The following is a 26701-nucleotide window of genomic DNA, read 5'->3' as shown; positions in this document are numbered from 1 at the left end:
AAGAGAAATCTTGAAAGGTCTCTACTCCTACATGTCTGAAATGCATGCACATGTGCACATGTGTGACATAAAGTCAGGAGCACAAATCTCTGAAGAGTATGCGTCCCAGTGATTATCATCATGAAAAGCACAGAAACTAGAGAACCTGAACCTGAAGTGTGGTCCACTGAAGCTCGCTGAGAAAAATCACTTCTTCACCACACATAACCTCTGTGCAGATAATCATTGAGGTTTTGCAAATGAAGCAGCATGAATGAGAAACTGACATTTCCTTTAGGTAGCACTGAAAGAGAGCGAGAGTGAATGAACCTCTATTTCAGACACACATGACTGAATTGGTTTGCCCACGCAAAGCCAAAAATAGAGCGCTGGTGGTCGACCAAGTCAAACACGAGAGGAAACCGGACAGTTTCATGTGTGTCCCGTGTCAGAAAGCACTAACGTCTTGTCAGATGCCCACGACAGGAGTGTGTCATATGCTACGCATCGCAAAGTTGAAACAGAATGAGGAAACGATGCTCAAAGTCGTTTTTATATTAAGAGGTGCAGCTGACAGGTGTCAGGTTTTCACAAGACCAAAATAACCCAGCCATGTTTGACATAAAAAATGGCATTTGCACAGATCTTAACATTTGAAGCCATAGCCTGACAATACTGTTGTTATTCCTTTATTCAGTAGAGTAACTACATCATTAAGAGGCTATTGGGATTCCTGACCTGATGAATCTCTCGGATGAAGTTTCCTCTGATTACATCAAAGCTGCACCATCAATAGTGTCATTAGCTATGCATCAGTAAATCTTTCGGCTCATTATTTTCCTTTTAGAGCCTCATTTGATGCAGTTGAGTCAGTTCACAGGCATTAACACAGAGTAGAGACCATATGTAGACCTTTGTATATTGTGTTTTGTGCGTTTTAGCAAATTAGGTAAACTTTAAGTACTAATGCATGGAGGTGGTGAGATAATCTGTAACCACAACTGTCCACAATCACACAGTTTTATGCAATTTGCAGATAGCCAAGCAATTGACTAATAATGAAGTGGACAGATATTTCAGAAGCAATGAGCTAGGCTAGCAGCTTCAGTCTGGAAGGCCTTGTTCAGCAGCTCATGGGCCTTTGAGAATAGATGACAAGTGGATGGGGAATGAAAACAAGAACTAACTGGTGTGTAGGGCAGGAAAGACTTTATATCATAGTTTGAAATCTAAAAAAATTAACAAGACAAGGGAAGCACCACAGCAGGGAATCCAACAAAGACTACAGACACAACAGGACCATTTATACAAAGAAGGGTAATCAGGGAAAGAAATACGAGGGTCATGGCAAAGCATAATCAGGGACATTGCATAAAAAGCAAAAGCCTGTCTTATTTTGGTAGTTCATTGTTCACACTGTCTTGTGTTTTCCCTCCCTGCTCTGATTCTCTTAATATGACCCCCTGTGTGCCTTTATCGCCAGTCGTTCCCACTTCCCTCGTTACCCAGAACCCAAAAGGATCACAAGCCCCTGGAACAATCATGAATGCAACTAGAAATAAAACCCATCCACCCATTAAATAAGAATACACAATTCTAAATTAGGCACAGAACCCAGGGGCTACGTCAATTTGAGGTTACTATACCGACTTCCTGACTTTGTTGTGTCCTAACTGCAAACATGCTAGCTGTGCGCTAGCTAACTAGCTAAACTATGGATGGACGGATTTCTGTTTTGTTTCTCAGACATCAGGGACAGATGTTTTCCTCTGCTCATAGTTTTCCTCTCATCTTTGGAAAGCTAGGATAATATGAGTGCAGCAGTTTCGTTTCTTTTTGCTGGTTTGTTTTCTGTCGTACAGGAACAGAGAAAAACCATTACAGTGAGCTATGTATATATTATCTATTACATATTTTTATGATTCATTTGGTTGCACATTTGCGTATCATAGGGCACTGCCCTGTTGGCCAAGCACCTACTGCCCTTCAATATGAAGCCTTCTGGAAAGGAGTTTTGTTTTCCTTCTCTCTTTCCACAGAAGCACGTGTTTGCGGAAAAAAAAAACAAGTTTCAGTGCCTCATGTTGTTGGGCTGGTCCTTTTCTCTTTCCGAAACTAAACTCTGACGTGACCTTTGACTAAAGAGGACGAGCAGGAGACCTTGGTGGGAAGAAGACAGTCACGCAGTGTTGAGAATAGACAGTGAAAAGAACAGGAAGGCTGTGACTGACATGATAATAGTTAATATAGTACGTGTGAGTGTGTGTGTTTGTGTAGACATGCAGTAAGTAACACATAGACCTCAAAGCTGCAGATAAAACTGTCTGGCCAGAGAGACTCATGTGTCTAGAAATGGTGCAAACACACCCACACACATACACAACTGGTGTCATGTCTGGTAGAGTAAAGCCTCTATATGTTTCTGCTGTCTGTTGATCATTCACAGCATCTTAACTTCGATGCTTTTGGTGTCACATAACCTGCAGCAGAGCGCTCACTGTTGAACTTGTCATTTTTCTCCATCTTACGGTGAGAAAACTCACAGAAGTTGATCTGAAACTGTGAAGTCTGATAAAGCCTTTCAGTATGAGGCTACCACACACACACACACACATACAAGACAACAATGTACACAACAAGGGACAAATGGTGGAATCCATGCAGATGCAAATAACACCCTGATACACATCAGTATCGAGTTGTTCATACGTGTTCGTGCACCTTGCCCGTTGCAGATGTGTGAAAGGTCAAACAGATGAAGAGCAAAGTGTGAAGAACAAAAATGAAGAGGAGGTGACAGAAAGAGCGGGGTGCTTTCTGTAACGTCGAAATAAGATCTGAATCTTAGCTGGTGATAACGGATAAATCCATCGGTTTGTTGTTGAGCATATGTTGACGGGATACATGCAGATTTAGTTGTGACGGCCTAGCCCTCTTCTGCATACCTGTTAAGAGGCAGTTTAGCTTTACAGCCTGTCGTGGAGTTCATTGCGAGGCTGCGCTGCAACTGCTTCACACTTCAGGAAATGCACATGACCAAAACAGGCTTGATAGCCCAGCACATAAAAAACTGTAAAACCACAAGCTGATATTTTAGCGCACTGCTTTTTGAACACATTGAGCATTTAAGTGCGTCACTGGGCGAGCTTCAAAAGTGACGGTAGCTCAAAGTTGTTAACTGGCTGCCGGTTGTAGCAGCATTTGAAAGGGAGATATATGCATGAAATCGTGCTTTCATGCATAAGATACACATCTATGCAAGAAAGCTGCTATACAAGTACAGTGCTAACCCTAACCCTCCATTTTTTATATTTTGCTTAAAGATTTTTTTAATTAAGTGGTCTTGAACAATAGTTCTCCAGGCTTTCTGAAGGTCTGGACATTTGTACCTGACATTTTCAGAGGTTTCTTTCTGTTTGTTTTTTTCTGTTAATGATTGACCTTTGAATCAGTAAAGCATAAAAAGTACAGCTAATGATTTGCCATGATTTGGGGCTAAAATTCAGCCAGTGGTGTTGGAGATCTCATTAAAAACTGGAAATATGAATACACAAAAGTACAATCAGATATTCATCCATCGTGCAATACCATCTGGAAAGTGTAGGATTAAAAAAGGCTTCATTGACAGCATGCATGACAGTAATCCCAACTACACCACCAGTGCAGTAAAAGTATTCATGAATAGAACAACATGCAGTGGAGCACTAGCATTCATTGGATGGCTTTCCCCCAAATTTCTGCACCAATTTGCCATTTTCATGGCAAAATATAAAGAGGGTGGCTCAAGACTTTTGAGATACGACAGCATGGCTGACATCTCCATAGGGCCAGAGCCATGTGACATATGGGTCACCTGCTCAACCCAGTGAGCTATACCAGCGTAAGTTTATCAACTTGCACTGAATTATGTTGATTTTCTTCACTAACTTTAAATAGTCTAAATACTATTAATATAGTTGCTCTTTTCCAGTTTTACTGACCAAAACGCTTAAACAGACACATTCATTGAGGACTTTTAGTGCTACACTATTGTGCAGAGCTTTTCCCTTTACACATTGTGTTGCTTTCCATCTGTATTAGTTTTCCCACCGTATAGATTTATCGTCAGGCAACATAAAGCGATACTAAACTATACTAATCAGCCAGTCTGTTGCCAGCTGCAGCACTTATCCGTGATTGGCCAGATGCCGCTAACACCATCCTTTTCCTGTGAATACACAGGGGAAACTCTGAGTTGATTTAGTGAGTTGATAACCAGCTTTGTGTGACTGCTGAATCCCTGAATGAATCCAGATAACGGATGGATATCCTGCATTTATTGAAGTTGTTTCAAAGTACCGGGCCCGGATGTTTGGATTGCGCATTTATCCAGCACAGAGTTATCCACGCTCATAACTCTGTGCTCAGTAACACTGATGTTGTTGTTGTTGTTATACTGAAACAGACAAAACGGAGAAAGATGGTCTTTGTTTAGGCGTAACTGAAAGGATTAGCTCGGATTACATGAAAAAGTCCAGTGTCTTATGTTTTAAACAAAGAATGAATGAATACATAGTGTGACTGGATTTTCTTAATCTGGTCACACTAACATCTTCTTCACATTTCTTTGCTTACCACATAATCGTTCTCATTTAGCTCCGGGGACTTTTTATGCGACCGTTTTTAAAAATGAGCCTAAAATTGCAACACACACTCGCTCTCACTGACAATGACATGAAAGAAATAAAATGTGTGTCACTTTATTACCCAAGACACTGCAAAGAGAGAGAAACAAAACTTTTTATGTCACTCGTGGTCTGCACATTTACACAGACAAAAAAATTAAATCACGGTTCCTGTTTTGGTAAATGATACTCAGGCAACCGTGTCAAAGTATTTCAAAAAAGTAAAAAGAGTCAGTTGCGCGTCTAAAATGCTAAACTGAACAGCTGAAATGTGCAAAACTGTAGCTTTTTTTAAAGCTCGAACAAGTGGAGTCACATGAGATAAAGAACGCATTGAAACCGAACTCAGCATGAAAGTTTGCGCAGTTTGCTTTATGGCCAGAATTTGGGCAAAGTCTTCTCTGGAAACAGACACTGTAAATGTGTAAACAGCTTGTTTTGGATATTCCAAAGAGGAAGTGCTGAACCGAATAAAAGAAAATGTTGACTGCATGAAAACAGTGCCGTAATGTGTGTGTGTTGTGCCCTTTCCCCAGCATTTTTTTTTCTCGCAATTGGTTCACTGAGAGTTTAATGAGAAAGACAGAAGCTCACTGCCGCTCTTGTACTTTGTTTTTCTTCCCTCGTTCTGTCTGAAAGAAGAAGGAGTGTTAGAGAAGTTGGGAAATTTACTTTCAATATGTAATCCAATTACTCCAGCAGCAGGTGAGGGAATAAAAAAAGAGGGATAAAGAGGGATGAAGGGGATAAATAGCAGCAGTGGCTGCAAAGAGAACAGCCTGTACCTGTTTGCAAGCCAACCAGACACAACTTGGCTCATCCAAGCCAGCATTCATCATGTCAGCGTTTCTTTTTTTCCCCCCTCCGTCTTTAAATCTCTTTGTTCCGACTGTTTTGTCACCCTCAGCTCAGAAGAAACCCTCACATCTTCCCATCTCGTGTGCCCGCCGTCCTCTTACGGTATCTCTCAGGAGTTAAAATGCACAGCGTGTCTGACACAAACCAGCCACCGTTTTAACTGTCACCAGAGCAACCGGACAACAGAATTAAAGCAGAGATGGAGAAAGGAAGGAAGAAAGTAAGAAAGGACGTCTTTGTGCTTCTCTTACTTTTTTTTTTTTTTGAGGCTGGGCTTTAATGGTGTGATTAAGTGGCTGGAAACCGACAGAAACAACAAAAACAGAGCGTGGCAGCAGGAGAGAAGCGGAGGATGAGGTCAGACTGCGTCGCTGTCCTGTTTTGGTCCAGAACAGAAAAGTCTTTTAAGCGTCTGATTGGCTCCTGGCAGGACAAGGAGAGCGGGGTGGTAATCGAGAAACTTGTTTAAAGAAGTGACTTTGAAGAAATCGTTTAAATTTGTAGAGCCACTTTTATTATTAGTTATATTTACAGAGAGCACAGCTTTTTTGGACACATACACACACATACTTATTACACTGCGGAGGACTGATTAGTTTCATATTTAGTTTGTGAAAACACAGAAATATACAGGATTTTACCAAATGTTAAACTTGTGCAGGAAGTTGTGATTTAACGGCCACAAGATTGTTTCTGATTCTGAAGCCGTCTTACCAGTTCCACTTTTCAGGCTTCACTAAATCAGCTGCTTTTTTTTGTCCTTTTTTTTTTTTTTAAAACAGCAGCTCTTCCAGTGCGACCACATCTCATATTAGTGTCCTGGCCTGAAAAAATTCATCTTCCCACTTTGGTGAGATTTGAGAGAATATATCAGCCCGGAAAACACAAACAGAAAATGACTGGTTCCTTTTGGTGTGTCCCTCGTCTCACTGTCAAACAATGACTTGTGTCCGTCACGCATTTCAAAGAAACGGAGAAAGCAGCAGTGCAAAAAAACATGTTCTTCGGTCACTTCGCAGCCACAGCGGATGAGAAAAGAAGAGCCAAGCCACTCTCCCAGCGTCTTCAAGTCAAGCCCGTAAGCAGAGACTCTTGTTGGCACATCCATTCTGGCTTTGACCACACTGTGGCTTGGGTACGCCAATTATGGGTTTGACCAGGCAAACACTCACTCTCTCTTTCTGGAACACACACAAGCGCAGGGTGGCCCTGCTATAGCTGCACAGCATGTTTCAAAAAATACAGCCATGTTGTGGTTTTCTCGTGGCTGTGAGCTAATCCGCTGTCTCAAATCATTATTCCAGTCTGCCGCCGGAAGAAATGCGAAATGCACTCAGTCCTTTGGAAAAGCCCGCAGGCACTGACCAAAAATTTGTCTTTCAGCGTCATCTTACCTCTTTGAAAAAAGCAATTCGTGTCAAATATCTCCCAGGTTGTCATAAATGATATCGGGTGCTCTCAGCCGTGCTTGTTGGTGCTGGCTGTACCACATAGCAGTAGCTGGAGCCTTAGATTTTGATACTTTGCTGTACACCACTTTCCCCCTGTCTCCACTATCACCACCACCCCAAATGTTGTTGTTGTTGTTCACGTTATTGGCGGGACCTCCATGTTTTCCAGGGGGCAGAGGAACTGGCTCCTTACGAGTGAAACCACCCCTGCCTGGCTTGGGAGCGGTAAGGGGCTTGGGGAACCGCGGCGTCGGAGGCTGTGGCGTGCCACGGCCCTGGCCAAACTGGGGAGGGGATTGTCTCTGAGGCTGCTTCCCCTCCTGTCCTGATGGGGTCACCGTCTCCTCTTGTCTCCTCTGGCTGTGAGGCTCCGCGTGAGCTTTGTCATAAAAAAGCATTCCTAAGCTAGCGGGTATGCTTCCTTTTGCACGACCCTCTGGTTCGTCATATATGTGCTCCTGGGAAGAGGCGGGAGGTGACGGAGCTCCTTCTGCGTTACCTCCCGGGGGTCGCCTGCTATTGTTCACCGCCCGTCCTCCCCCTCGTCCTTTCCCTACACCCCCGTTTAGACTCAGTGCGTTCAGATCCATAGTGATCTGATCGTACACATGCGAGTACAGATCTGGGTGCTTCCTGTGGTTACTGCCTGACGGGTGATCCCCTTGGACGCCCGCTCCCACGGAATCGTCGCCTACTGGTCGTTGGCGTGGAGTGGGCACTGGAGCGGTGGCTGTGGATGGGCTGCTGGTTTGGTTCTGAGCCTTGATGCTGTCCACCGGGTCAGAATAGAGACAATCAGCGATTTGCAGAGGCAAACGGACTGAATCAGCTGGTTCAGAATAAAGGCCTGCGCTTTCATCAGATAAGGACACACCTTTGCCCACATGTCCTTTGGGAGACCGCGGAGGTGTCCCTGCACCTCCCAACATCCCTGGAGGCTCTGGTAAACTCCTCCCTTTAAGTCCCGTTCCACCTCCTTGCACCCGTCCTCCGTCTCCTCCGTCTCTCTTTCCGAGCACGCCGTCAGCCGAGCCTGGTTTGCTCCCGCCCGAATCCCCGTCGGCCTCGCGACTGCTGCAGCTGCTGCTGTCGCCGCTTCCCGTCGCCATGCTGGCAGAAGTGGTATTGCGGAGATGTTGAAGCGATGCTGAGCAGTCTGATTCAGAGTTCAAAGGGCTGCTGAGGCGGCGCTCTTCAGCTAGAGCTTTCTGTGACTGGATCGCCTGGTCGACCAGTATGAAGATCTCGTTCCCTTGTTTGGTCTCAAAGGTGAAGGTGCCAGGGCCTGAGTCGCACCGTCGGCCCGCCTCGAATGAAAACATGACCTGGAAAAAGAAGAGAAAAAAAAAAGGTTAATTGGGTTTCATCCAAAATTTAGAGTTAAGTGTGTCTGTTACAGAAGGGATTGAACAAATTTCAAAATGAAACAGAAGCAACAGAAGCTAGTCGCACAAGTCCCAGCACTTCCTTTTTCCAGTGAACTTCGCTTCATTTTCAAGTTTTCTGATTAGATCTGAATAATAAATTTACTTCCAAATTCTAACTGAGGCAGAAAGTTGAAAGTCATTATCTGTTTCCCTTCCAACCTGCACCAGCGATGGCATCAATACTTAAACATAAACATCATGAGTAGACAAACTAAACAGCCTCTTTTAAAGGTCATCTGCTAATTTTAAGTCCTGATCTTGAGCTTTAAAGCATCTAAGTGACACAAAACAACCACAGAGAGTCGGACCTTAAATATATTTAGTAACGCTGAGGCTCAAACCACATATATACGCGCTGTCATTGTTTTCACTTCCTACGTATAATCAGTCGTGCGCCGTGCGTTTAAACTTAGGACAACACACATCCTTTCCAAGTTTGTCAGAGATCAACACGTTTTGATGACCTGAGGAGATTTTAGCCATTTCTCTGTTGCTCTGATCGTTTTTCTGCCTATCAGAGACATATCTCACTCACCCTGTCCCTGCCGTATCTCCTCAGCAGCTTGTAGGGCCACACCAGAACCTGCCTCTTGGTCTTTGGCTCCTTCAAGATCAAAACATCGCTTTCAGCTTTCAGCCAGTAGTTGCCCGCGAGCCCACAACGCTCTGAGGCCTCGGTCCGTTGAATGGTTACCCAGAACTCGTTCACTGCAACAAAATGAGAGCAATTTTTTTCATAAATCTTCTAGAAAATATCTGGCTGGATTAGATTAACCCCTGAGCCCAAAAGACTGGACTGCTTTGTGACTTACCCTCCTCTCTGGAGTAGTAGATGAGGTTCTCGGCCATCTGCAGGTCCTGGGGTCCTCCATTAGAGTCTACAGCACCGCTGGTACTGCTGCCACTTCCGCCCTGTTGGTCACATAAACACAACAGACAACCAGACACTGAATTAGGATACTCACAGCATGTACACATAAACATATGTAAGCTATGTGTTGCCGAGGGTTTCTTCCCTTTTAAAAGGGAGTTTTTTCTTCCTATTGTCGCCAAGTGCTTGGTCATAGTGAGTTGCTTGACTGTCTGGTTTTTCTCGTCTTATTGCAGGGTTTTTACCCAACAATGTAAAGCACCTTGAGGCGGCTATTGTTGTGATTTGGTGCTATATAAATAAAACGGAATTTCATAAAAACACAGCAGACGTGAAGGACCAAGTAAAAAGAGTGAGAAGAGAAAAGAGTAAAGCGTTAGAGAGGCTGAGTGTGCAGTCTTCCTCCTGGAAACTCCCTCTGGCTTCCTTTCTGCAAATATCTGCTACGTTCATGTTTGTGTATATGTGTGTAGGCGCTCACATGGTGCAAGCTGCGGCCTACATAGACACTCCAAGGGCATGTGGGAAAATCTGGAAGACTCACGCACAAACAAAAAGAAAAGTCCACATTGCAGTCGATACTGAATTGCACTAAATCCGCTTTTTCATTAAATTTGTGCAAATATTTGTCGTCACGTTTAGGCTTGTACACTACAGAGCAGAGAAGCTAGGTGCAAAGAAACATATTGTAGATACAACAAGAGATAAAGACATTAAACACACACACAGGAAGCCTTAAAAAACACACACACATCCACCCTGGTATTAGTCACACACTGCAAACTCTGCTTCCTATAGCAAACCGAGCATCAGCCTACGGCGCTGAAAAATAAAGCCGGCGGAGAAGTGCGAAAATCGACAACTTTCTAACGTCCACATGAGGCTGGTTACTAAAGTGAGTCGGTCCCCCATAGGCGCCCATGCTAAAATGACCAAGTTCATTTAAGACAAATGAAACGTTTGAGGCCTGCAACAAAAAGGTGTTGGAGGCTAGGTGACTTCAAAGCCGCTTATAGGAATGACTGAGCTTTTGACTATAACACCTGTATGGTTAGTCAAGTCCAGTATTTTATTTGTATATTACTTAGTACTAATTAGCAGGTGTACAAGTCTTTAAAAACTATAAAAAATACCTGAAATGCAATGTCACACATGGTATCCATCCAATCCTTGGCAACGGCCTTTTCTGCTGAAAACACGTGCATCTTATCGTTTGTTTCCACACAAAACGCTGCCATGTTGTCTTTGGGGCAGCTCTCTGTCAGTGCAGGCAGGATGGAAATGCACTCGGACAAGCGAATGATCTTCTTGTCCAGCTTCCTGGTCTTCTCATTGGACCCGCCTACGGAGCCTCCGCCACCTCCACCTCCACCACCAGGAGCGTCGAAGAACTCGAGGCGGGCGATGCCATTTTGGCTGGCAGGGTAGAGGACGAACCAGTTCTTCTTCCATTTCTGTGGAAGTAACGAGAAAAATCATTAAACATTATTGTAGCTAAAACCGAGAGAAGCGTTTTAGCACCTTTCACCTGCTTATTTGCAGTGACAAAGAGGGAAGCTGCAGAGTACCCTCTGATAGAGTATGTCACAAAAAACTTGGTTGAAGGGTGTTTCTCACTTTTTTTTAATTTTCATTTACTGATGGTTATAAATGCTGACACAGAGACTGGGAAATATGGGTCTAAAATACTGACCCACTAATAAATCAGGTCAGCCAAAGAGCTGATTAGGCTGCTGTACACTCTGACCATGCATTTCTTGCATTAGTTGTGAAGACCAAATCAGTAGTAACAGGAAACTTTGACAAATATTGCCATGTGGACAGAAGCATGACTCCAAATGCAAATTGTCATCACTGCAAAACATGTGAGGAGGTTACACATTCTTAGGTTAGGTCATATTTCAAGTACAGGGTGTGTAATATTTACTTTCTTCTGAACATTTCTGTCGTAGTTTTTATTTTTTAAGTTTTACTGACATTGTTCACTTTACAGTACAAGTCTTTAGAAACACAAGTTTGTTCCCACCCCCATTCTCTGCGGCCTGCTGGAGCGGGAGGGCTAGGTGGAGTTGGCCGTCCGACTGCGGTCTGGAGTGTGGGGCCTCCCTGCTGCTACGGAGTCGGGGTGGTCTGCCTCTCCCCACCACAGGGAAAAGGGAAACACCACCTGGGTCTGGGTGCAGTTCCCCCCTCCAGGAGCAAGGGTACCTAGACCCAGTTTGTAGAGTATGCTTGGGGAGTGTGATCGTGTGTACAGCGTCTCTTTATGTCTGTCTCCACGTTGGTTGAGTGTGGAGTAAGTGTATATGAGAGCATGAGGGTGGGAATGGATGTTTGTATCTGTGTGTGCCTGTATGTCTGTGTCTATATGTCAGGTTGGGTATCAGACGCCACCTCTCTGGGGACATCTCAGGCCCTCCAAGGTTTGGAGGCCTATCTCCACCTACCACCACTTCCCCTGCCGGTGGCGGACTCTCTCAGGTATCGGTGCGTTGGTGGTTCTTTGTGTCTGGGGATGGGCGTCCAGGTACACACCGGCTCACTCCTTGACGGCCGCTTATCGGGGCCTGGAGCCTGGGGCTCGCTCGGGCCCCTTCGGGGGTGGGGTGCCCCCGGCCTCTCGGCCTGAGGCTCGGTCACTCAGGCACAGCTGGCGGCCGGCGGAGCTCACGGGCGCGTCACTGCAACTCCCCCTGGCTTCTGCTCCGCGGCTGCTGAGTGAACCCTCATCTGGGACTCTCCTCGGCTCTTACCGGCTGCCCCTCTGTTGGTCTTCCATGGTTTCTTGTGTTCTGGGGGCCTCTGGATGTCTGGAGTTTTGATCTCCTCCATACCTGCTTCACACCCTGGAGGACGGGGCTGTGGCCCCCCCACACTCCCTAGCAGATCATTACATGGAGAAACCTTTGGAATACAAGCGCGCTGATCCACACAGGTATGCACACGGGTGTTCACTGCTCATAGACCCAAATTACACCTTTCTTGGCTGCTACTTCGAAGCACATCTGTCCTGCGTGCTGCACAACAACATTGAATATTTAGTATTTACTGCTGTTTACACTTAGCTAGATTAATGCGATGGTGTTGTGTTTAGTATGTTGCTTTGTTTTTTGTTTTTTTTTGTCTTTTTTTGCTTGTTTTCTATTCTTCTCTCAACAGGTGATCCAGGAGATTTTTATTTTTTTTCTCCCCCCCTTTCTCACTGTCCCTCTCCCCTTCTGTTTTTCCTTTCCTTCCTCTTTCTTTTCCTATCCCTCACTCATGTCTGTCCCGTCTGTAACATCTGAAAATAAAATATAATAAATAATAAAAACAAAGATCGACCAAATGGACCAATACGGCAATGCCACGATGATCCATTTGGCAAAGTAAATCCATTGGGTATCCTTGTTGGTCTTCAGACAACAATTCTGATGGCTAAAGAACCAAATGGGACAGGCGAAAAAAAGAAAAGAAACACAAGTTTGTTTTTCATGTAGCGATCAGACAAGTAGGCTGAGTTTAAACTAAATCTGAAAGCTGCCTAAGTGGGTGGGACAGGCTGAAAGGATAGAAAAAGGTGAATTTGAATTGAAACACAAGATATGATTTACATTATGCTGTTAATGTCTGTCGAACGAGCTAAAAGTGTGTGGTTTGATATGATAGCAGTAGAGGGGAACGCAAAATTGTCCACAAATGATTAAAAACTGATGAAGAGTAAAGTTAAGGTTCAGAAATTCTGAGTCAAAATGAGATTTCCAGGCTGTTCTGTTACTCTACCGCTCTGCTGTCTGAGGCTTAATGTAGGAGGCATGTGGTGATGACTCCAGTGCAGTTTAACTCAAATCTGTTGCACAAGCCATTGTTTCCTTTACATTCAATCAGCAGCAGTTGCAGACCTCAGCATTAGTCATCATTGCTCATACAGAAAAATTATCTTAAAAGCATTTACTCATCTTGAGTTTACACATAGATTAATTTAGTATATTAAGATTAATTTAGTATATTAAAATAATTCTATGAGTTTTTGAGGTTTAACAGTTAGTTCATTTTAATCTAACTACTCCAGCTCTGACTGCATCTGTACATCACTTTAGTTTAAAAATTAACTAAAAATATCTCATTGAGGAGGTTTTGGGTTTACGTGTCTTCTGTGTAAAGAAATGTGCCTGCTTTATCTTTTATCTCCCGGGATAAAAAAAATGACCTGGACAAAATTTGGCAACAGGTTTATCATTTCTACCCCGAGGCCAGCGGTGAGGAAGCAACAGCTAACAATGATCTCTTCCTCCACAAACAAGGACAGCAGCAAACAACGTGGCACGCGATCCGACGCTGAACAATGAGAAGCTCGGCAGGTGTAAAAGAGCCCCGGCGTTCACTGCTGAAAATAGACATGAAGACATGTACGGCTGCATGTAGTCAATGCAGTGTAGACTAAAGTAGTGTTTGTCATGAAGCTGATAACTTATTTTATTTAGAAAATTCCTCCAAACTTTTTACTCTTAAGTCATATGTGGACATTTCTCCTGAAAAAGATGTGTTTCCCCTTCAATCACTCAGCGAGGCCTGACAGCCAGACAGCTGAGTTTGTAACAGGAAGGTCAGGGGTAAAGTCCTTCGACCAGCAGGGAAAATCCAGCGAACAGAAGTAAATGAGAAATATGAATATTACAACGGCAGGAAAGGTTCTACTTCACTGATAAGAAGCGAAAACATTATTTAGTACGTCAGAAAATTAAAGCCCAAAGAACCTGAAAGCTGAGTGGAACAGCAGCCACAGCCCAGTGTGTGACTTTTGACATCGATTTAAAGGGTTAAAGCTTTTTAAAGAAAAGTGGTATTATGACATGATATATACAACTTAACAAAAATACTTTATCACGGCACATTCATTTGTCATGTTGGGAGACACACAAGGGTTAAAACCATTTACAGTGGCTTCATGCCATTCAGCTGTCTTCCATAGAAGTGTGAGAGTGAGTCAACGGGAATTATAACAGGATCCAGAAGCTAAAGAGATTCGAAGGAATTCAGCCAGCTTCTATTTTACTTACACCTGCTTTTCCTACTGACACATTAAAGACCTTTAAAGCTAAATCGCTATAGCTAGTTATTATTTATCGTTTCTCTTTCTAGTCTTCTCATATTCTGAGTGTCTTGACCAAGCAGCAAGTAGGAAAAACATAGTTTCCATTTGCCAAATATGTAATCAGCTCTATTCTGACGATAATTTAGCTTTATTTTGAACTTGTGTGGATTAGCAAACAAAGAAAAGGACTTGTTGGCTTGGACATCTCCTAGCTATCCAAAACCTGCTAAAACAGTTGGTATAGCATATCATATTGTCTTGAAATGAAACCAGTATAGTTTTACATGATATAAGTTTACGTTTATGTAGCATGCACAGATATGTCTGACACTAAGGGTAATAAAGGAGCTACTTTAACTAACTTCAACAAGAAAACTGCTTCAGCTGAAGGCGGAAACAACAAATTGAGGCAAAAAGTCACCATCAAGCACAAACAGGCTACGGAGGCATGCAAGGAGGAGATATAGAGCCAGCTGATGTGTGGGCCGAAGTAATTAACTCAACTGAACATCGCTGGAGCGCTTGCTAGCTGCACTCTATACGACAGGAAAAGCAAACGATGGATGGAAACTCCTGATGTGGTCACAGTGAGGAAAAGGAAGACTTAAATCAGCAGGTTAAAAAACTCGACCCGAGATATTTTTATTTTACTCTACATTTGACTTCTGTTGTGTCACTACTGTTGCTCCCCAACGCTGAAGCTTCTGTTACCTTGTTACAATAGATTCACGCTTTGAATTAGTTAGACAGCAGCTCACACAAGCTGGATGCCGTCCTTCACTTGATTTTGCTGCCTGCAAGCTGGGAACATCAATAAAACACTGTTAAATATTATTTTTCTTTATCGTCAGAAACATTTTAGTAAATTCCATTTAAATATTGTTATTTTATTATATTGTTATCATTTTGACTCTACAGAGCCCAGGCCAGCAGACTAGCCCAGCAGTCAGACTGATGTAAATCATGAAATACTCATTTGCATGTCAGCTAAGAAATTTGTCAACTCCAGCTTGTGGATTCTTTGGGATTCGTTGATTAGACTGTAATAGACAGTCTTTGGATGCTATACTTAAGGAAATGTAGTGGAAATGCTTGTTAGGACCAGTAAAAGCTCTCAAAGCGGTAGGTGCTGCATCTAAATATTTGTATATAACATACTGGCGAAGTACACTTAACTGTAACTGACAAATAAAGGACTAATAGGATAAAGAAGAAGAAATAAAATAGAGCACCTCATGTAAAATGAAGTACTTCCTAACTGTACGTCAGTAAATGCTCTGCCCGTATTTACTGTCAACCATCAGTACTGCCGTACTGAATAAGCCCTAACAGCTTTTTCATTATCATCCGCTGCATGAAAATCATCAACGTGTGACTCAGTATGTAAAGGTGGAATTATGATATTTGCATGATGCTTCAGATACAGCTATAGCAACAGGGTTTGTGTATATCTACAACCTACAGGGTCCTTAGTTGGTCTTTCTGAGGTTTCCTGTAAAAGCTGAGCTGGATAACCTCTGAAGGCCTTGAGGTAAATGTGTTCATAATAAATGTCTTAATATCCCTGTCAAATGCAGCCATAAAAGAGGTCCCCGCATTAAATAAGACAGCTTTACCAAAGTCCTTCACGCACACACACCGACACACACTGCAGCCTTTAAAATGAACTGCCAAAACAGACAGGAAATGTGTGGGATTGTCATTACTGAGGATCCTCTTTGCTTCCTTCATCTGAATCCTGGTCTGTGTCAGTGTATATATGTTTGCTTGTGTGTGTGTGTGGGTCTGTGTGAGAATGCCCAACTGTTTGCCGTGGACCATACAAGCGAATGCACGCACGCAGACCGCGATCAGCCCTTCTTACAATGTGATGTAATTCAGTGGTATACATGAAAAGGATGTGAGACTTTAAAGCATGTGCGGGTGTGCGACTGTGGGTGCATTATGTCTGTCTGTGAAACAGCTGCTCCATATAAGGCAACCGGCCGTTATCAGCCGCTATTACACAGAGTGGAAATTATGCAAAAGAGATGTATTTGAGCGAAGGAGCGAAACTTCCTCAGTGATGTCCTGTCTGTTTGCAAGAGCTGGAAGAATCGAAGAGAAGCACATGGCCCATACTTCATGACTGACTACCACTTTAGGGTAGTATAAGAAATATAATAATATATAATATATAATAATAATAATATAATTCTTCTTCTTTCCTTCAGGTAGCTGTGCACTGAACATAATGGTGAAAAAAATAATGAATTTTGCACTTCTTACACATATTCAACTCTTTGTTTGTTTATATGCCACAGATTCCACTGTGTTTCCAGTCAGGATTACAAAACTTTGGGTTTCATTTGCTTGTCCTTCCAACTGTCATTACAATAAGTGTTTGCATACAGACAGATGCTTTCAGGCAGGTAGATATACATTTAACCAGTCTGTCGCTGCGTGAACACGTGATGCTCTTTGTCTGTAATAAACCAGTGTAATAACCCACTCCACCATCCTCTTACTGGCCACAGACAGACCTCAGTGGCACATGCAAGGCCAGTGTGTGTGTGTGTGTGTGTGTGTGTGTGTGTGTGTGTGTGTGTGTGTGTGTGTTTCTTTAAGCATAAAAGTTTGTCTGTATCATGCCGTGTGTTGTTGGTAATATGCACTAAAAGGAATCTGGTGGAAAACAGAGGGCTCTCTGTTTATGTGTGACTTTATGTAAAAGGTAGACAAACGAGGAGGACGTTTTATAAGAGAAAAGGAGATGGCCAACTGCTCTGACCACAGGTCTGCTGCCCTAACCTCAGTCCTCTGTGGTGTCTATAAACTCCAGCTTTTCTCAACTGTTTGCAGATTCTCTCGACCCAAAAACCAAACGTGAATCACAATGAGCTCAGATTTGAGTGAAACTAATGTGAGACAATAACATTTGAGCAAACCGCAATAACTGCCAGTTCGGTACGATCTGCTGATTTGACTCAAATTATATTCGCGCTACTACACGGTGAGGCTGGTACCATTGTGCACACGCCGTATGGAAAAACAGCTATGTGTGGAGTGGAGATTTTAAGGGCAATAGTAATGTCTGTGAAATCAGGTAACACAGGTAAGAGGTCGCTCTCAGCGCCAACGCGGTTTTCAACAATGACGTCGTCGCAAAATGTGGAAGTTGAGGTCTAAGTTTAGCCAAATCGACCAGCAGATCCAATAGGAACAGGCACTCTGGCTACCGATTAATCCTCAGAGAAATTTTATGATCATCATTTGGTCTGTAAATGTCAAGAAATATTACAAGCAGTTAAAAAGATCAAACAGAAAATCTAAAGATCCTGGAACCAGTGGATTTGTTGGATTTGCTGCATAAAAAAGGACTTATTATTAACAAATTTCTGGTGACCAGTTAACTCATCATTATCTTAGCATTAACTATCAGATAAAACAACAACTCTCAAATACTTTCACTTCAAACCAACAAGTATTCCCTGGAAAGCTGGAAACATTGGATTTTTTGGTCTGTGCTTCAATCCTTCGCATCAACGATGACATGTTACTCAAGTCGCTCCTGACAGGGATGGCTACCAGCTTTCATGACAGCTCAACCATCACCAACGTGTGCAAACATGCGAATGAGGTCCTTATTAAGACGCTGAATGTTCAGTTCTGTTTCAGCGAGCACGTGCAGCATCGGCTTTGCATTAACAAATGACAAATTCTGCGAAATGTGAAGACTTTCTGAAATCTATGTCTCGGAGGAAGTCTGTCAAATATGATAAATCATTTCCAGCCGCAAGAGTACCGAATTTCTGATGCGCAGAGTCAGAAAGTTAGACTGTTAGTAAACGCTAGCTTGAACTGGCCAAATATGTGCCACATTTGTGCGTGCCTAAATGTTCATACAGTAAACTGTTTAGCTTACTTTTATTACAAAATTAAAAAGCTTTACTGTAATATCGTAGTCCATGACAAAGTTCATTTATATGGTAGTTTTAGTCAAAAGACAAAAAGGGTAGTTCTGTTTTCAAGTATTCGTATTTTTAGGGGTGGTAACAATTCTGAAAACGTCACTGTGCTGTAACACGATACCTGTACAGAAGTATTAATGCTTACTGAAGCATGATGACCTGTTGACTAAAGGCGACAAAGGGGGGGAAAGTGCACCGGAAATAAATCAGTATAATGACGTTGAGCTTTTCTCTGTGTTCTAACCGAGTGATCGGGAGAGTGACAAAAGATTTTAGTTTGGGGGGGTTTTATGCCAAGATATGAACCAAACTCCCTGAAGTACTGTTGTGCCTGTAGATGTTGAATGGGAACGAGGACTTGATAAGAACAGGGAACGATAAGCACAATGACCCTACCCCAACATTAAAATGTACGCAAAGAAATTGCTCCCACTGTCTTCCAGTGTAAAGTGCAGTAAATGTTTTGTAAATTTCTCTAAAATTTACAGAACTAACACTTTAAAATACTCACAGTTACAGAGTTCGGTCCAAACATATCAGGTATTTGTAAAACCAGGAGGACATGAAAGTAAATCATTATGCAAAGAGGGGAAAATATCAAATCTAATGCATCGATGGGGATTTTCAATACTGCCATCATGATCCTTTGTACTATTCTTGCAGACTATTCAAGGAAAACTGCACACCTTCCTGTATGCTACTTCCACAAACTACAAATGATTTGTTGTTTCTTTTCCGAGAAATGTGATGTAGCTACTGAGGTGCTACCTGCAAATACAGACAATCTGACACACAAACCCATTAATCCACCGCGAGGACCTTCAGACATGAATCACTGTTGGATAAATGTAGTTGCCTCCGGGCATGTAATTCCACTTCATTCTGACACACCCCGTCTGTTCAAGTGGCAGCTAGCTCCTGGCTTTAGAGCTGCACCGTCATGCCCACACCTGCACTCTTTAAACTCAAAGCTTTGTGCAGCTCCAGCATGAAAGTGGACTGCAATCTGCAGGTCCAAGATTTATAAATCCAAATATTTATCTCAAACATGGTTTTCCAATAAACCATATTTACAGTGTACATAAAGGTGCATCACCCCAAATATTTGCCCTGTTTTACACCTCTGCATTGCTCAAATGTGCTTCTGATTGGTTAAAACAGAGCAATATGCCATATTTTGGATCCTATGAATACCGCTGTGACACAGAGTGGCATCAAAGGAAAAGCAGAAATATTTGTCTCGTGGGTAAGTTATAGAAGGATGATGCGCATTCTGGTTATCTTGCGGATGTGGGCTACTTCTGGTAAAGACTTGGCACTGATGATAAAATGAATGAATACCAAACAAAAATCATTGTGTGACCTATTTTGTTTCAACCAGATCAGCAAATGGGGCGCCATCGCAGTGCCATCACAGCATCTACAACACTGGTCAAACAAAAGTGCCCACAGTGGGCCAGATCTGCAGAGTTATCTCTAATTAAATTTTACCCATCACAAGGAGCCAGCCTGTGGAAGCAGCTGTTCTCTGTGAAGACGTTTTTTTCTGAAGTTGACAGAAAAAACCCCTCAGATGATAACAGGGGCTATCAGCATCTTTCAGCTTCAAACAAAATACTTTTGTTTGTTTGTTTGTTTGTTTCAATCCTTTATCTCTAGCACGTATTTACCATATAGGACAAAAACATTAACAAGTTAATTTAATCAGTGAAATAAACAGCTGATTAGATAATAGCTAAATATAAAATGCGGTCTACGGTCTACTTAATGTTTGACAAGAAGAACAGAGCGAAACAGAAACTTGGGTTGGACGCTGCCACTTCACTCTTAAGTCACATTTTCCGACCATACACGTGGGAACGTCCTACCCTGTCCACTGACAGCTCGAACGATTGCATAATTCACCCACCAAACCTCGCACTAGTTTCAACACTTTCAGATCAGCCAGCATTTTGCTTCCTGTTCTATTCTGCTCAATTTTGATACTTTCTTTATACCCTTCAGGGTACTTCTGGTCTTCGGTCCTCGACACTGTAAAAGACAACGCCTCACTTTTGAAAATGGAAAGATTTAGGTCTGATCACGCTCTATTGAAAACAGCCTATAAAAAGGCATTGAAACTATGTTTTGGGCGTATGAATATGCATTGTGAAGTGTTGATTCCAGGGCAGGAAATGGAGCCAGAATGTTTTGTTGGTCCATGTCATATGACCACAGAGAAACGGAGAGACAAAGACCCTCTTACAAATCTTAAAGAGTAACCCAGCTCCTATGCAGTGGTGCTCTGAGGCCGAGCGCTGACACCAGCATGCACACAAAAACACACAGGTAGCTGTGCTGCTTGTGTGTGGCTGCGAGATGACACAAAGTCTGCATGCTGACAGCGAGTTTAAATGGTGTAAACAGCAAGTACAGACAGCTGAGCTGAAGTGAAAGTAAAGACTGCCGTCTTTGTAGAAAATAGATTTGGTTTCCGACTCTACTTTAATGGTTTAACACACTTTTATCATGAGTTGTTGTGGAAAGTCACATAAAGCTTGTCACTAACACGCACACACAACCAAACTTCCCTTCCTGACAGTACTCGGGGAGCTTGAGTTCACTTTAGTTTCATGTGTTCTTGCATTTAGCCCAGAGATGAATTTGCATGCACACAGATGCACATCACCTTTACTCTAAACCACCACACCAAAAAAAGGCCAGATCACTGAAGGCACAGCCACTGACTTCCTCCTTCTGCAGGTACAGTAGCATTATCTTTGAAGCCACTGGCCTGTAATTGCACCAGTGCTCTGTTTACTTGCCACGAGGTACAAAAAAAAACCATCTGTCTGGTGGAGGTACAAAGTTAACATCACTTAGTTGTGATTTTTTAAAAATCAAAATATGACAACATAATGCTGTCACGAGCAGTTTTAGTGCCTCTTTCTTCCCCTAAAAGGCTTTATTTGCTTCTCAATAATGAGCAGCAGCTATCCACAAAACTGGCTGAGTATAGAGTGGAGTTTGTGTGGTTGCACGGATCTGTCATTCTTTTTAGTGACCCTGAATAAATTACATGGAATATTATCTGCTGAGATAAGAGAGAGAAGTTATGGCTTGTTTATTACAGGCTCTTATTAAAGTACCACCACTTCGTTTCATTTGCCTGTAATATAACACTGGCTGTGGCTACACGCACTTCCTTTATTTCTGTGAACGCAACATTTTATCAATAAAAGCAGCGTTTTTTCTTTTCTTTTCTATTCCTGGGTCTTACCTTTCCAAACTTTTGGTGTTGCACATAAAGCTGTCCCTCCTTAACGTGGGTGTCCATGCCCCCCAAAAACGCTAAAGCCCGCCGTCCTCCACAAAGATGAAACTGGACTTGAACTTGACAGAAGAAAATCACCTTTTTTTTTCTTCTTTCACCCCCTCAACAACTTCTCTCTTCTCTCACTTCCGCTCCACAGGCCTTAAACCGTGTTTATCGCGACGCTCGCGCGCATGTAACAGTGTCATGGTGATACTAGAAGAAGAAAAAGTTCCAAACTGTCACCGAGAAGTCCTCACAAACTTAATGTCCAAATGTTGTCGGCTGCTTTGACTATCTGTCGCTTCTCACTCCTCCTGTAGAAATGGACCAATGAAAAGCCGCGCTTATACGACAACGCGTCACTTCCGGGTATCGGTTTCACAATAAAAGCGCTGAATAATGTCTTTTGACTTCATGCGTATGGTTGCAAAAACCACAAGAGAAGTTTGCTGTAGTTGTGTGTAGCTTCTCCAGCGGGTGGAAAATGTTCCAAAGATATTTAGATAATTAAATATAGACAATTTATGTTGGTGGTGGGGGGAATTTTTTGTATTTGTTTTTTTTGTATTTGTTTGTTTTTGCACTTAAAAGTGTGGAAATTGTTTGAGAACAGCCTGCTGAACCCAGTTGTGTCCTTATCAGCTCCCCCCACTGCATTGCATCAAATATTTGTTGAATACTTCATTAGAAGTGTAAATGATTATTGTTTTTAAATTAAAACAGTTTTAGTATACACACGGCAAAGTAAAACAAACGAGCTGAACTCCTATGACAGTAGGCTTTACTGAAAATCTTGCTGTCATATCAGTTCACAATGTGCTTTATGTTGATCGTGAATTTGAAACCGACGAGTCTCCGGAATGGGGAAATGTTTATTCTAGGATCCTCTAAAAGTGATATCCACCAGCCCCCCAAAAAAGAAACTCTAGTCAGGAAATTTCACTTCTCAATTTATGAGCTTTCTCTGTAAAACATGGAAGATCAACATTACCCATGAAGAATCATTATTCATGGAAGTGTGAAAAACACGGGGAATATTTATACATGCTTTCTTACTTGGGGGAAAAAATGAGTTTTACTGTTAAACTGAGTTTTTTCGCCCGTAGCGCACGTTTATTTTGAAATAATAAGTAACAACCGGTATTGTATTAAATGTGTTATACTTGTCGCAACTCACTCCCTTCATCTGAAGGAGTGAGCAGCGTGGTACGCGCACGGAGCCGCTCATCTCCTTCTCTCCTCCCACCTCCTCAACCTTGTGTAACATGTGTGATAGAAAGCTTTAGTGGCTCATTAAAAATATGATGAACTCATATGGTGATTGATTAGTTTGGGATGAGTATTTTTGGCAATTACACAAATTTGGGTTTTGGTTAAAAATTAAATCCCATAAAAAGTTCATAAATACATTTACAAGCGACTGTTACTGTTCATTTCAAACCACCCAGCTTTCTGAGAGCTCAAGATTAGCACTTAAAATACTTAAATTACATAAACATCACAGGAATTGTGAGTGATGCAGGCTATGCTGGCAGGAGAAGCTGGCCCCCAAAATTAATGCTTTGCAGATGCCTCCTGCTGGCTTGCAGCGCCCCAGTTTTCAGCCAAATGGCGCTAAATCGCTCAATCGTGATGTTTAAACTATGACTCAGACGCAAAATGGGTTTTTTTGCTGGCTCGTGTTCCTTCACAGGTCAAAAAAAAACCCTGTACTCCTGCATTGCATCTTATTATTTAAACTTCAGCAGACTGCCTCACATGCTGGCGGAGTGCATATTTTCTTTATGCACTCATTACAGAGGCATGATGCCACTATCAGGCCAATGCAGCTTCTCTCTAATAGTACCGTCCTGTAAGTTATTGCAGGATGCAAACACTCGCGTGTAACTGTTAAAGGGAGATAAGAGCTGTTGCTAAATGTTATTTTTAACGTCTCTGTAGGGAATCTAATTGTAGCGTACATCACGTGTTTGTTCGTGTTCTACCTGATATTGTTTTCGCATCTGTCTCCTTGAAGGCCCCTGGTTTGTTTCATGATTGTAGCCCTAGGCTGCTGCTGAATTTCTCAAATAGAAAGACATTGCTGCCATCTACTGGTCATTAGTCATAATTACAGGTTGGAGGGCGTTCACCCTCTGCTCTCGCGATATCTGCGCAGTTGCCCGGACCAAAACAGGAATTGAGACATGGAGCGAGTGTTCGGCGGAGTTGAGGGGTGAGAATCAATTAAAATAAGCAGTAAAACTCTTCTAAGTTTATTGTGATGAAGTGTCACGTAAGGCTTGTGTGTATTACAGGCATTTATTCAAGTTTTTAGGTCAATTAGAAAGTGAAGAGTTTTCTTAACGGCTGTGCGCGAGTATGTGTGTCTCGTGATCACTTCTCTTTTGTGGGCTGTTTCTGTCAGTTAAAATGTCATCATTTATTTTTTTTTAAAAGTATGCTATAAATACGTATTTGTCTAAATGAGGTTTGTGGGGCCTTTTTTGTGGATCTATTTAAATTGTGTGTGTGTTTCTATCAGGGAAGATGCATACAATGGTCTTGTATAGTGATGTCTAGTTGCTTTGGTGGTTAGCAGCTCCGTTCATGTATTTGTCAATTCCTTATTAGGGGAGGAACGCACTCCAAAGCAGTGTTGTTGTCAGGGGATGGGAAGGTGTTGGCAGAGACGGCGGGACCATCCACCAACCACTGGGTGAGCGGAAGTGCTGATGGAGGCAGGTGGAGAAATTTGGAAAGGGGAAAGAGGGGGCAGATGGTGGCCGGATGAGGGGTTTGCACATTAAATAGACTGTCTTTATACTTGTCTTCTGAGTGAATACATTGTTACATTGTGTTATACTGTAGCAAGTTCCATTTATTTTGCAACACTTTTTGTCTCTCACAGCTGGTCGGCGTGGACAAGTGTATCTCAACCATCGACGACATGGTCCAAAGAGCCAAGGTCGAGGCGGGGCTGGATCCAGGCACGCCGTTATACTCCCTGGTCAGTCTGGCTGTGTGCCGGTGCAGGTTGCTGATTGATATAATGTGAGCCCTAACATCTGATTTGTGTGCATCTGCGTACGCAGGGCATGTCTCTGAGCGGAGGCGAGCAGAAGGATGCCATCGACAGACTCATCGCTCTCATGAAGGAGCGGTTCCCCAGCCTCAGCGAACGTTACTTCATCACCACAGACGCCATCGGTGCCATGGCCACGGCCAGCAATCGAGGTAAGCTGCCATTTTCTGTTCTCGCTTCATACAGCAGCCAGTCCTCAGCAGGAAGACAGAGCTGCCCCAACCATAAATGTGTTCATGTAACAAACACAATGACACTGTCCTACGGTATGATTGTTAAATATTTGACATAACTTGTGTTTAAGAGCTGCTCTTAGCCTAAAATGTTACAGCAGGTCGCAGTTTAATACTTTACTGTTTTAGGTGTGGCTCTATGTATCATCTTTACTGTCTGACCCTGAGCTTTATGGCTTGATGGTATCAGCATATCAGCGTTATCATCAAGATCTTTGTCTTCAGGGGGCATAGTCCTGATATCAGGGACCGGATCAAACTGCAAACTAGTCAATCCTGATGGCTCGCAGATCGGCTGTGGGGGCTGGGGTCACATGATGGGCGATGAGGGATCAGGTAACTATGTCGGAATATGTGAATTATTCATATCTTTATAGATCAGACTGAGCTATCTGTCCATCTTCCCAGCCTTCTGGATAGCTCACCTGGCTGTGAAGACGGTGTTCGACGGCAAAGACAAACTGGTCGCTCCTCCTCACGACACCACGCATGTTAGAAAAGCCATGGAGGAGTACTTCCAGGTCAGAGTCCCAAAAGTTCGGAGAGATGTGTCGACATACACAGCGATACCGTCTAATGGGTAAAACTCTGTTTATCGTAGGTGTCAGATCTGATGGGCATGCTGCCACATCTCTACAGAAACTTCCAGAAGTCTCATTTTGCAGGGTTCTGCAAGAAGGTGGCTGAAGGTAGGAGGGTGTAACTCCCTGGTCTGCTTTGAAATGTGAAAGATTAAGCGGTAAGGTAGAAGTCAGACTTTGTGTGTGTGTGTGTGTGTGTTAAAGGTGCCGAGGCAGGGGACGCTCTCTGTCGTCATGTGTTTGCTGAAGCTGGACGAGTCCTGGCAAAACATGTAGAAGCAGTCTTACCTGCAGCGCAGGAGGTAACACACCCACACAGTCACGTGCTGTCACCTGTTTGTGATCACGTTTCTCTGAGTCGCGTCTTCTTTTATTTTCCTGACAGCCACTATTGAGCGGCGACCTCGGCCTGCCAATCCTGTGTGTGGGCTCGGTGTGGAAGAGCTGGGAGCTCCTGAAGCCAGGTCAGTGTCTCCATGGACCCTCATCATGAAACCCTTCAACTTATCCACTTCCTCTGCCTGAGTAGCTTCTATCCTGAAGAAGTCTGAGATTCTCCGTCTCTCCCCAGGTTTCACTGAAGTCTTGGATAAACTGGCATCATCTGACAAGCACAAGGGTCATTTCTGCAGCTACAGCCTTCTGATTTTGCAGCGGTCCTCGGCGCTCGGTGGCGCCGGCCTCGGAGCGCAGCATTCAGGTGCTACCATAGCCATGGATTATGCCGCCAATGCCAAAGTCTTCTATCAACACACCTTCAGCAGCAGCGCATGAGAATGAGTTGCAGGAAGACTTGCCGGCCAGTTTTTTAATTTTTAACGTGATTGTTTTGCACTTGATTTTGACACTAAAGAGTCAGATCTCAGTATGCTCATGTTAATTTTATCGTACTGTGCAAAGACTTTTTAATGCTCGTTTGCATTTGTGATTTATAATAAAAATGAGGTTGAATTTATAGAAGATCTTTGCATTGTTGTGGATCATTTTAGACTGATTGATGTGGGCTTTCCTTCATCGTGTTTACCTAAATTTCATCTAGTTTAGTGTCACATTTAGAACACTGAGGCGGGTCACACTTAGAGGCAAACAGCCACACTCACATTCTCACCTACAGCCAATCTAACATCAACCAACAGCCCAACGGTGTCTTTGGAAGAGAATCTGACTACCCAAGAGAACCCATGCAGACACTGGGAGACCATGCAAGCTCCGCAGAGAGGCCTCTGCACTCTGCACTTCGATGCCAGTGTGTAA

General features: G+C 43.0%; 2 protein-coding genes across 4 annotated transcripts; one reads left to right on the top strand and one right to left on the bottom strand.

The window, feature by feature from the left end:
- Positions 1 to 5972: 5972 nt before the first annotated feature.
- dok1b (docking protein 1b) lies at positions 5973 to 21896 on the bottom strand. The gene is made up of 5 exons (XM_086284640.1): positions 21534 to 21896; positions 10384 to 10704; positions 9192 to 9291; positions 8915 to 9087; positions 5973 to 8277 (listed from the first exon to the last, which is right to left on the bottom strand). Exons 1-5 carry the CDS (start codon positions 21588 to 21590, stop codon positions 6919 to 6921), a joined length of 2010 nt encoding a protein of 669 aa, XP_086140766.1. The 5' UTR covers positions 21591 to 21896; the 3' UTR covers positions 5973 to 6918.
- Positions 21897 to 23640: 1744 nt separating this feature from the next.
- On the top strand, positions 23641 to 26407 carry nagk (N-acetylglucosamine kinase). Of its 3 annotated transcripts, none has more exons than XM_086287578.1 (10): positions 23641 to 23784; positions 24183 to 24267; positions 24460 to 24558; positions 24644 to 24785; positions 25092 to 25202; positions 25275 to 25387; positions 25468 to 25555; positions 25652 to 25749; positions 25833 to 25911; positions 26019 to 26407. In XM_086287578.1, the coding sequence occupies exons 1-10, from the start codon at positions 23756 to 23758 to the stop codon at positions 26219 to 26221; spliced, it is 1047 nt and encodes a 348-aa protein (XP_086143704.1). In that variant the 5' UTR covers positions 23641 to 23755; the 3' UTR covers positions 26222 to 26407. The 3 variants fall into 3 exon arrangements, with proteins under 3 accessions (XP_086143704.1, XP_086143705.1, XP_086143706.1); XM_086287579.1 differs by lacking the exon at positions 23641 to 23784 and adding an exon at positions 23817 to 24039; XM_086287580.1 differs by lacking the exon at positions 23641 to 23784 and having other exon boundaries at positions 24183 to 24289.
- The last annotated feature ends 294 nt before the right edge of the window (positions 26408 to 26701 follow it).

This window comes from Aulonocara sp. 'chitande type north' Nkhata Bay, linkage group LG3, assembly GCF_057382095.1.
Source record: "Aulonocara sp. 'chitande type north' Nkhata Bay isolate Kocher_YH1m ecotype deep benthic linkage group LG3, A_spYH_male_GT1.1, whole genome shotgun sequence".
Lineage (NCBI taxonomy): Eukaryota > Metazoa > Chordata > Actinopteri > Cichliformes > Cichlidae > Aulonocara > Aulonocara sp. 'chitande type north' Nkhata Bay.
The sequence above is the reverse complement of the archived record's forward strand: the minus strand, read 5'-3'. Positions and strand labels throughout refer to the sequence as shown.